Source organism: Terrapene carolina, unplaced genomic scaffold (genome assembly GCF_002925995.2).
Source record: "Terrapene carolina triunguis isolate 2854851 unplaced genomic scaffold, T_m_triunguis-2.0 Scaffold67, whole genome shotgun sequence".
NCBI classification, from domain to species: domain Eukaryota; kingdom Metazoa; phylum Chordata; order Testudines; family Emydidae; genus Terrapene; species Terrapene triunguis.
The window spans coordinates 11,851,362-11,862,156 of record NW_020664418.1 but is presented as its reverse complement, the minus strand read 5'-3'; the positions used below and the strand labels follow the sequence as shown (position 1 = coordinate 11,862,156).

At 45.7% G+C, this 10,795-nt stretch overlaps 1 protein-coding gene across 1 annotated transcript in view; it reads left to right on the top strand.

Moving 5' to 3' along the window:
- The window catches only part of ZNF592 (zinc finger protein 592), a 93,861-nt gene extending 83,353 nt beyond the window's left edge, over positions 1-10,508 (top strand). The window contains exons 8-9 of the mRNA XM_024210453.1: positions 6,357-6,492; positions 9,436-10,508. Of these exons, the coding sequence (XP_024066221.1) occupies positions 6,357-6,492; positions 9,436-9,915 (616 nt within the window). The 3' untranslated portion in view covers positions 9,916-10,508. The remainder of the gene's footprint in view (positions 1-6,356; positions 6,493-9,435) is intronic.
- Positions 10,509-10,795: the final 287 nt, after the last annotated feature.

The window sequence follows — 10,795 nt, the reverse complement described above, 5'->3', positions numbered from 1 at the left end:
CCCCGCCCCTGCGCTTGGCTAACTGCAGGGAAGGATTTCTTATCAGCCACAGGCAAACAGCCCAGTAGGAACGGCCACCTCTGTCCCCTTAATTAAGTTCCCGTATTTCAAGCAGGTTACCATGAGCGATATCACTCTCCTGAGGATTACACAGCGAGATAAAGAACGGATGTTGCTTGAATGCCAGCAAACACCGGGACCATACGCTGCCAGGCTTTGTCAGGCAATGATACCAGATTACTTGCTGCAAGCATGGCGTGGACAAGTGTCCTACCATGGAGGACGGAATAAAGCGGCACTGCCCAGAAACCTTGTGGCAAGGCTTTTGGAGTACCTCCAGGAGAGCTTCATGGAGATGTCCCTGGAGGATTTCCGCTCCATCCCCAGACACGTTAACAGACTTTTCCAGTAGCTGTACTGGCTGCGAATGCATCCCAAGTCCTCAGGGCAAAATAATCATTAAAAAACCTTGCTTTTAAACCATGTTTTATATTTTAAAAGGTAAACTCACCTGAGGTCCCTTCCATGGGGTCATGGTCTTGGCTACTGGCTTGGGAGGCTTGGGAGGGTACTTCAGTCAGGCTGAGAAAAAGCTCCTGGCTGTTGGGGAGAACGGAGTGCTGGGTGCTCTCTGCAAGATCCTGATCTTCCTCCTCCTCCTCCTCCTCTTCCCCACCCTCAGAATCCTCAGGTGTAGAGACTATCCCAGACCCGGTTTGCACGATCACAGGTGGGGTAGTGGTGGCGGCCCCCCCTAGAATTGCATTCAGCTCTGCGTAGAAGCGGCATGTCCGTGGCTCTGACCCGGAGCGACCGTTTGCCTCCTTTGTTTTTTGATAGGCTTGTCTGAGCTCCTTCACTTTCACGCGGCACTGATCTGAGTCCCTATTGTGGCCTCTCTCCATCATGCCCTTGGAGATTTTTTCAAAAGTTTTAGCATTTCGTCTCTTTGAACGAAGTTCTGCTAGCACTGAATCCTCACCCCATACAGCGATCAGATCCAGTACCTCCCGTGTGGTCCATGCTGGTGCTCTTTTTCGATTATCAGCCTGCATGGTTACCTGTGCTGATGAGCTGAGGTATCTGTGGTATCTGTGGTCACCTGTGCTCTCCACGCTGAGCAAACAGGAAACAGGAAATGAAATTCAAATTTTCCTGGGTCTTTTCCTGTCTACCTGGCCAGTGCATGCGAGTTCAGATTGCTGTCCAGAGCGGTCAGTGGTGCACTGTGGGATAGCTCCCGGAGGCCAATACCATCGATTTGTGGCCACACTAAGCCTAATTCGGATTAACAAAATCGATTTTGACGTTACTCCGTTCGTCGAGGTGGAGTACAGAAATCGATTTAAAGGGCCCTTTAATTCGAATTAACTGGCTCTGTAGTGTGGACAGGTGAAGGGTTAATTCGGATTAACGCTGCTAAATCCGAATTAAAGTCCTAGTGTAGACCAGGCCTAAGAGTGGGTCCCTAATCCATGAACTATTGGAACTCATTTACAAAACTTTTCTTAAACATTACATGAATATATTGTCTCACTATAGAATTAAAATTTATAATCCCTATTCCATGATGAGATATCTTTGAGCTATAATTGATCTTAATTAAAACTGTTTAAATAGGTTTTTTCCTCAAAAAGCATTTTATCAAAAAAATCTGATTTAAATAAAATCTGTTTCTTTAAATGTATTTATTTATTTTTTTAAATCATTGATTTTTATCCACTCTGATATTCAAGAGACCAAATAGCCAGTATCAGTCAGGTTTATGGCTAAAACTCAATAATACTATAGTACAGGGAAAAGGTTCAATGTGCCACCAGTCTCTGGGAAGCTGTCTTGTGCAGCGCTGTTACCCTCATCTTACACAGATGGAATGCTCCCAAAGTTACACATTTCAGCTAGGAGTATTTATAGGATGATTTTACAAGTTACAAAACTCTTTACCCATCACTAAAATCCAGCCCATCATTTTATCCCATTTCCTTAACTTGTTCTGTACCTTTCTTTATTTTTGTTTTGGACACTAGATTCCAGGTACTGGTCTGTGAAGGTTGACCTCCCTAGCTTGTACTAAGACATAGAATTAAGATACCTTGAGTTTGACAAGTTTCCTATAGTCTTATGGTCAGTTGTACTATTGCAGGGTATTGTGGGATGTAGCTTAGCCTGAGTGAACAGAACTCAGGGAAAATAAGTCAGTTCAGCTCTTACAACTAACCAGGGATTCGTATAATATGGTATAGACTAACCTAACGTGTGTGTTGGCTAACACTCCATGGCCTTGCACCTTGTGTAGTCAGGTACACTTGTGGAAAATCAGTGTGAAGTCTGTGTAAAATGCTATCAAAACAGTTAATCTGTACATTTTATACCCACTTTATGCAAATGTAAGTGACTGCTTCAGAATAGTGAAGAATCATTGAACCCATTTGATCTTTTTAGGGATGAGATGCTTCAGGAGATTGGAAATGGGATTCTGGGTCTTTCATCTCTACTTCATCACTTTGAATGTAGCTAAGTAGTTTGGCAGTGAATGACAGTTATTGCCATCTGATGGCTGTTCAGAGGATTATAGTTGTGACCAGAGACTCAGTCCAGTGGGGAAAGTATGCACGTTACAAAACTGACACCATAACTGGAACCCTTCTCCTCATGGAGAGATCATTGTGTCCAGCATCAGACCCTGGTCTGGACACTTTCCCTGCATGGTTCTCACACTCTGCTAGGTTGTCCACTGACCCTCATTTGCCACGTCCTTCTAAAAGAAAATCTTTTCTCTCCCACGCTGATGGGAACAAAAGGCTTCCTCATCCTCTGAGGCATGCCCAGCAGAATACCATCCCCTGCGAAGTCAGTTGTCTCAATATCCTCAGAGAGGAGACATAGCTCCAGGGACTGTCCGAGTACCTCCAGTACCAGAGCTAAGTAAAGGTCTAAAGACCCTAAGCGGGCAGATATCAGCACTGTCTCTCAGCACCAGAGACCGAGGCACAAGAGCTTCAAGAATGGTGTCGACTGCCCCAACCAGGTCAACTTCAGTCATCATGGCACCAACAAAACCATTGGAACCGACAGCTCTACTAGCGCCGACAAAACCGCCAGCACTGAGCAAGTCCTCGAGTCCATCTTCTGGTGCTGTAGCGAAGCGAGACTCTCCAGTGCGGCGCCTCCTGCTGGTTGTCCTGGGAATTAGCTCTTGTCCAGCCCGGAGCGCCCTCTGCGGGCCAGTGTCTCAACTGCCTTAGGGTCCCCATGTCCCTCCCAGATCCTGGTGCCCCTTACCTCAGGGTGGTTCTGCCCCAGCAATACCCCCGCTCTGGGTCTCCCCTCCCAGGGGAACCCCCAACCCTCTAAATCCACCTTGCCTCAGTGGTTACTGCCAGTTGTCATCTAGCCCCCGCTCACTGGGGCAAACTGCGGTCTGTAAAAGGCCACTCATCATTGGCAAGGGGATCGGACCAGCTGCCTCTGCCTGTCTTTGGGCTGCACCTCCCAGCCCCAGTACCTGCACAGGCCTTTACCAAGGCCTCAGCCTGTGGAGTTGCCAGGCTGGAGCTCTCCAGCTCCTCTAGCCTTTCCCCAGCCCTGCTCCACTCCAGGTACCCTTTTCTCCCCGGCAGCTAGGTCCTTCTCTCTCCACAGCTAGAGAGAGACTCCTTCAGCTCCTGGCCCCTAGCCCTCTTAGCAGAGCCAGCTGGGCCCTAATTGAGCTGGCCACACCTGTGGCTGCTTCCCCAATCAGCCTAGCCTGGCTGCTTTTAACCTGTTCTCCAGGAGTGGGGCAGCCGCCCCACTACAGGTGCTCAAGAGAATGCACCTCTCCCTCCGCACCAATACATCTGCCGGTGCCAATGATGCTCCTCCCTCCTCCCCAGGAGTTCAGATACCCGAAGGACCTGCTTGTATCACCACTATTCAAACACAATCTCCCTCCACTTCTGTCCACTTCTCCGGAATCACAGCATTGCTCTTTTTCTCCTCCGAGGACGGCACCCCCCCTTCCTCCACAAGGAAAAGAAGGAAGAGTACTCCGTCCCACCCTCATACTCGGCACAGACAGAAAAGGAGTCCTCTACACATCCCCACAACCGGACTAGGGCCCTGGTACAGACTGCCATGGATGCAACCCCATATGCCACTCCCTTCACATTGGCCATACTGGGATCCGTGGGCTATGCACAGTTTGGGAAGCCTCCCATAGAGGAAAGCCAAAGTCCTACGCATTCGTCATCTCCATCGGTCTCTCGACCACCAGAGACTGAGCTTCTCCCTATAGTGGATGAGGAAGGAAAAAACGGAGGAAGAAGTTCCACTGCCACTCCATTTCTCCTCCTCTTCCCCTGATGAGGCTATCATGGCTCCACTCCCTACGTCAGCCGATGACTTTAAACACATTCAGGAGTTCTTTTGCCGGATAGCAGACTTCCTCCAGATTCCTTTGGAGGAAGTGAAAGAACAGTATAAACTGCTCAACATCCCGCAGACATCCTCATCCTCCAAAATAGCCCTCCCAGTCAATGAGGCCCTTCTCCACCCTGCCAGGGTGCTATGGCAGACCCCAGCGTCCATCCCACTGACCTGCAAGCAGGCAGACAAAAAATATTATGTTCCCACAAAGGACATGGAATTTTTTTCTAACCCCACTCCAAATTCCTTACTTGTCAATGCCAACCTCGATCCACCCCTTATCACAGGGGTTGGAAGCGATTGGTCCTATTTGGCTGCAAGGCTTATTCATCTGCTATGCTCCAATTCCGAATATCCAACTACGAGGCTCTCATGGCCAAATACAATTATCTCAATTATTCCAAAATACAGAAACTCTGCCAAGAAAGACTTTCCTGATGACAAAAAGGAGCAACTCCAGGCACTCGTGTCCAAAGGATACCTTTTGGCCCATAGAGCTTTATAAGCTTTCTTGGACTTCATGGATACTGCTGCCCATTCCATCGCAACTGCCGTAGTCCTGAGGCGGGCATCCTGGCTGCACCTTTCCAGCCTCCCTAAGAAGGTACAAACCACTGTTGAGAGCCTACCCTTTGAGAGCCCAAAATTATTTGCAGTGCATACGAATGAATTTCTACACTCCCTTAAGGACTCTCTAGCAACTCTCCACTCTCTTGGCATTTACACACTAGCGCTGAAGAGTCAGCTGGGGAAATACCAACCTCCCCTGCAATCCTGACCACCACAGTACACTCCCTATCAACAGTACAACACCAAAAGACTTCGACAGAAACCCCCTACCAAGCGCAGACATACGACTCGTCAAGGGGCTACCTCTCACACATCTTTGGCCAAACAATTTTGAAGGTGTGGTTAAGGGCCTGAGAACCCTCCCCCTGTTCTAGTCACAAAAACTATCTGCAACATCCCACCAGTTTGGCGACTGTCTAGACCCTTTCTTTCCATCATGGCAGCTAATTATCTCGGACAAGTGAGGTCTAAAGATCATCAAGGAAGGATACTCCATCCCATTCCTATCTATCCCACCCATCCATGCTCCCTTCCTGTCCCTCTTCAGGAACCCTTCTCACATACACATTCTACAAGAAGAAATAAACCACCGTCTGCAACTGGGAGCCATAGTCAGTCCCATCCCAGCAGAGACAGAAGGGGTTTTACTCCCATTATTTTCTGATCCAAAAGAAATCTGATGGGTGGAGACCAATCCTTGACCTGTGAAACCTAAACAAGTTTGTCAAACTGCAACGCTTCAAGATGGTTATCCTCTCCACCATTATCCCAGCACTGGAACGGGGAGACTGGTTTTCAGCCCTCGACCTACAAGTCACTATTTTCACATCACAATACACCCTGCGCACAGATGGTTCCTCCAGTTCATCATAGCGGCCGATCATTATTGATTGTAAATGCTTTGAGGCAGGGACTGTTTGTACAGGACCTAGCACAGTGGGGCCCTGATCGCAGTTGGGGCCTCTAGTTTGCTACTGGAATATAAAAGAATGGATTATCGTGCCACAGGGCTCTTTGTTGTTTTTGTGGATACAGACTAACACGGCTACCCCTCTGATACTTGTTATTTGTAATTTCTGTACCTTTCATACTTGGGAATCTTGCTTTATTACTTACTGTAGCAAACTTAACTTTAAGTAGATGAAGTATTTTGTCAGAGATGCTAATAAATAATAAAATGCTATGTAGTGTAGGGAGCACTCCTGCATCTTCTGAGATGATCTAATTAGTCAGAATTCAGAGACTAAAAACACCTATCTGTAGCCAGTGACATTTCTTACTGGCTCACAATTCTGCATTACCAACAGGCTGCCTGAAATTAAATCAGCAGATATGTGCTTTTCACTTCACTAGTAACTTTCTTCTTTTATGCTTTTAAGGTTCTGCACAGATGAAAATCAAACATTTGCTCAGCCTTCCATGCTGGAGAATCACATCAGCCTCATGCACGGCATCAAAAACCCAGACCTGTCCCAGATGTCCAAAGCAAAAGCTCCAGAGTGTGATTCAACAAAAGTAATTTACATGGTTGTACTGAAAAATAAATGTATTTGACTTGTTTATAAATAGTGGCTGGTGGAGCCCTCTACCCCCTCCTGCTCCATTCTCCACCTACCAGACTGCGGAGGGAGATTGGGGTTTATATCCTGCAGCAGGGTGGTGGTACTAGGGGCTTTAGCCCCGCAGGGGGCATCAGGGCACAAGACATGCGCCCCAGCAGGCACTGCCCTCTGGGGCAGGTTGTGCGTGTCTTGTGGGCCTCGAACTTCTGAAGATTATTGTATGTAGCTCGGAAGGTTATTAAGTTTGGTGACCCCTGATATATACTTATAGGGTTTATATAGAGTTGTATCCTAGAAACTAGTATATGCAGCCAGGGTTATTTACAGGAGTATTGTCTTAGTTAACACTGTAGGTCAGAGAACAGCCAGAAGTATTGTGTATGAACCAAAACTCAGAATTAGGGAGGCAAAATTTATAACCCCATTTTCATTCTTTCATAATTTTAATGGAAAAGAGCAGAATTCTGTTTTACTGCTGTAACTTTCCATACTGGGGCTTTGCCAAAAGTAGAATTTTTCTGGAAAGTTTGTGAAAATCTGTTCAGCCATTTTAAAATTATTTTTAAGGAGCAATCAAGTTAGTGGATAAGTAAAATACCTTTTCTCACCTTATAAACAGTTATTCACATTTGTTTTTCCTTTTTGTTTTTTGGTAGGTGGGATGGGTCACACCTTAAAAATGGCTGATCTTTAAAACCTCAAACTCTGGAAGCAAATATTAATGGATTTATAGTGGTAATGACTCTTCCCACATGGAATACGCTGTATAGTAAAGTAACATTTAACAGTCTAATCAATAATCCAAAATATCAAATGTATGTGCCCTATGGGTGAATTAAGAATGATATATGAGCCATAACTTTTTCACTTCCTGATGTTTCTGTATTTAAAATGTACAAACTCAATGTTTTCTGGCATTAATGATCAATTAAGAAGCCAACAGAAGACACCAAAACCCCCTCAATACCTGTACACCTCTCTTGCGCACACTCACAAACACAGTCCAGGAATTTGATTGTGGAGCACTCCCCCTCCTGAATCTAAGATCTCTGCCTAAAGATTCCCTGTATTTTATCTCATTAATCTTAGTTATATCTATGTACACTCTTAATAATACCATTTCCTTAATATCTACACCTTCTAGTCTATAAGAGACACAGTCCAGGAATTTTTAATTTTATTTTGCACAACCATATTGCACTGCAGTCTCAGGTCCAATTTACTTTGTTGTCACACACAGGTTTCTCCCTTCCATTAAATATTTGTATTCTAAATTTCCCCACAGATAACATAGCTTGAATGTTTTCATTATTTTCTTCTCCCATCACTTCCATTTTTATAAGGACTATTTTTTCCTATTAAAATGCTTTTAATATCCCTGCAATAGTAGAAAGGGCTGCTTCTTTCCCCTAATTAGAGCTGGGTTAGTTATATTTGTTGTATAAATTATTCAACCAATTTCATTATATTTTTTAATCTGTTAGTCTTAAAAACTGGGGTAGATTTGTGCTGAGCTGTAGTTGCAGTTGTTTTTTATTTGCATTACGGTAGTGCCTAGGGACTGCAACTCAGATCAGATCTCCAGTGTACTAGGGACAGTACCAGTGCAGAATAAGAGACAGTCCCTGTCCTGAAGAGGTTAAAATCTAAATAGATAGGGCAGACAAAAGGTTTGGTGGAAAAGATGTAATATACAAGCAGAATGAACAGTGTGATGGTACGCAAATGGCATGATAGTGCTAGTTATTTTGTTGGTTTCTTTTGCTTTTGTTTATAATTTTGCCATGTGGGGTTTTATTGGGAGGGGATTAGCTGCCGAGAGAGATGAGAGAAGGAGAGGAGACACTGAAGGGGAGAGAAGTAGGGAGGGAGGCTGAAGTGGAGAGGCTGAGAGGGAGCTGGAGCAAACGGCCGATCAGCAGAGGGAAGGAAATGTCCGGAGTAAAATTGGAAAAAGCTGCCAGGAGCAGATGATGTCATCACGTCTCAAGTTCTCTGCTTCAGCTGCTTGTCTTTGCTCCTGCTAGCTGAACTTGCAGGGGTTTTTCTTCCCTGAGGTCACACAGCTGAGGAGAGAATGATTCTAGCAGGCATTCAGTGGGACTATATTCCAGTCTCCTCTGCAGCCTTACCTATTTCCATTCATCTTTGCCATCTTCAGCTTCTTCCCCTTCCCAATCCAGTTGGTCACCAGATCAGGCTGTTTTTTCCTTAACAATGTCTCTAGAGAAGCCCTATGATCAAACCCCTTCTCCATGCCTTGTTCATTCCTTTCCTCAGCTGTTTCAGCCTCCTCTATGGTCCTCCCTACCTCTCACCCTGACAGTCTATCTCACATGCTATCGATAAAATAACATACCTCTCCCCTCCTCTGATCATGTTACGTCCCTTTTCAAACCCCTTTGCCTTCCACATCAAGTACAAATTCTTCCTCCTTCAGAGCTCTAGCCCTGTCTTCCATCCCTGTTCTCATTTCTCTCTACTCTCCTTCTAACTCCTCCCAAACCTTCCTTCTAGCTATTTCCTGTGTCCTCCTCCCACCTTCATCTTTGCATCTTCTGTTCCACCCATATGCATAGAACTCACTGCCCTGGTGCACCACACCACCTACATCTCCTCCTTCAGATCATTCCAGAGAACCTTTAACCTGTCCTTCATGTTCCTTTAAACTGTATGGTGTTTGTTTAATTCTAACTGTGAAAAGGTGGATGAGGTAATATCTTTTATTGGTCCAACTTCTATTGATGAGAGAGACAAGCTTTTGTGCTACACAGAGTTCTTCTTTGGGTCTTGGAAAGGTACCAGTGTTGTTGTAGCCATGTCGGTCAATTCAGCAAGCTAAAGTTCTTGCTGTTACGAGGATATAATAACAAAGACATTTTTTACATTTTTTTAGGCGAAATCTCCAAAGAGAGTGTCTGCAGATGCTCCGGGACAGATGGCAACCACTGAAGCGCCACTAGCCAAAAAACTGAAGACACATTGGAAATGTGCTAAATGTGGATTTGCAACAGATATCAGTACTGAATTTCAGGAACACATACCTCAGCACAAGGCGGACAACTCTACTTCTCAATGCTTGCTCTGTGGCTTGTGTTATACATCTCACATCTCTCTGAACAGGCACCTCTTTATTGTTCATAAAGTAAAAGATCCAGTAGAGGAAGAGGAAAGGGAAAAGTTACAAACAGAGACAAATGAGAATGGACATGAAGCGTATAACAGAGAGACGAACACTACAATGGAGGAAGAAAATAGTTTGAAATGCAAAATGTGCAAGAGTGACTCAGTGCTTTGTGCACACAGTCAGAGGTGTGGCCTGGAGGATTCCAGTAGCAGCTCTCAGAACAATCATTTAAATGCTACTAAGATTTAAGAAAAGAACATTTTTTACTCAAAATATTGGGTGGGAGTGGGGCAGATCTTTGAAATATCCTGTTTATTTCTTGGGCTGGACTGTGCTTTCCATTAACTTTTAATTTGTAAGGGAAATAAAAACTGCTTCCACCTCCATAGCACTGAATCTCTGCCAGATCAGAGGTGAAAAGAGAAAGCAGGACAAGATACCCCGCTGGAACTTGTCTAACTCCTAAGGATGCAGGAGCACTTTCTGAAGCTGCAGTTTTCTTTCTGAAAATGAGCTCTCTTCCTTTGAGTGTGCACTGCCTCTGCCTGGAGCCCCAGTCTTGCCTCCTTTCTTTTAGTTTTCTTCTAGTATTTATGGCTTAAATTCCCCTTCCAACCTTCCGCTTTATCACTCAAATCCATAAGACTGTGTGTCAACCAAATATACTTGTCATACAAACCTACGTTAAATCCTTTCCCATCATGCAGCAGATGCAAACCATGGCTTTTGTGTAGGCTACACAGTGCTGTTTCATTGCCCTAGAACAGGGGTGTGCAAACTTTTTGGCCCGAGGGCCACATCTGGGTATGGAAATTGTATGACGGGCCATGAATGCTCACAGAATTGGGAGTTGGGATGCGGGAGGGCTCCAGCTGGGATTGTGGGCTCTGGGGTGGGGCTAGGGATGAGGGGTTGGGGTGCATGAGGGTGCTTCGGACTGGGACCAACGGGTTCGGAGGGCGGGAGGGGGATCAGAGCTGGGGCAGAGGTTTGGGGCAGGGGAGGGAGTCAGGGTGGCAGGCTCCAGGTGCTGCTTACCTCAAGCAGCTCCCAGAAACAGCGGCATGTCCCCCTTCTGGCTCCTAGGTGGAGGTGCGGCCAGGCGACGCTGCACGCTGCCCTGTCCACA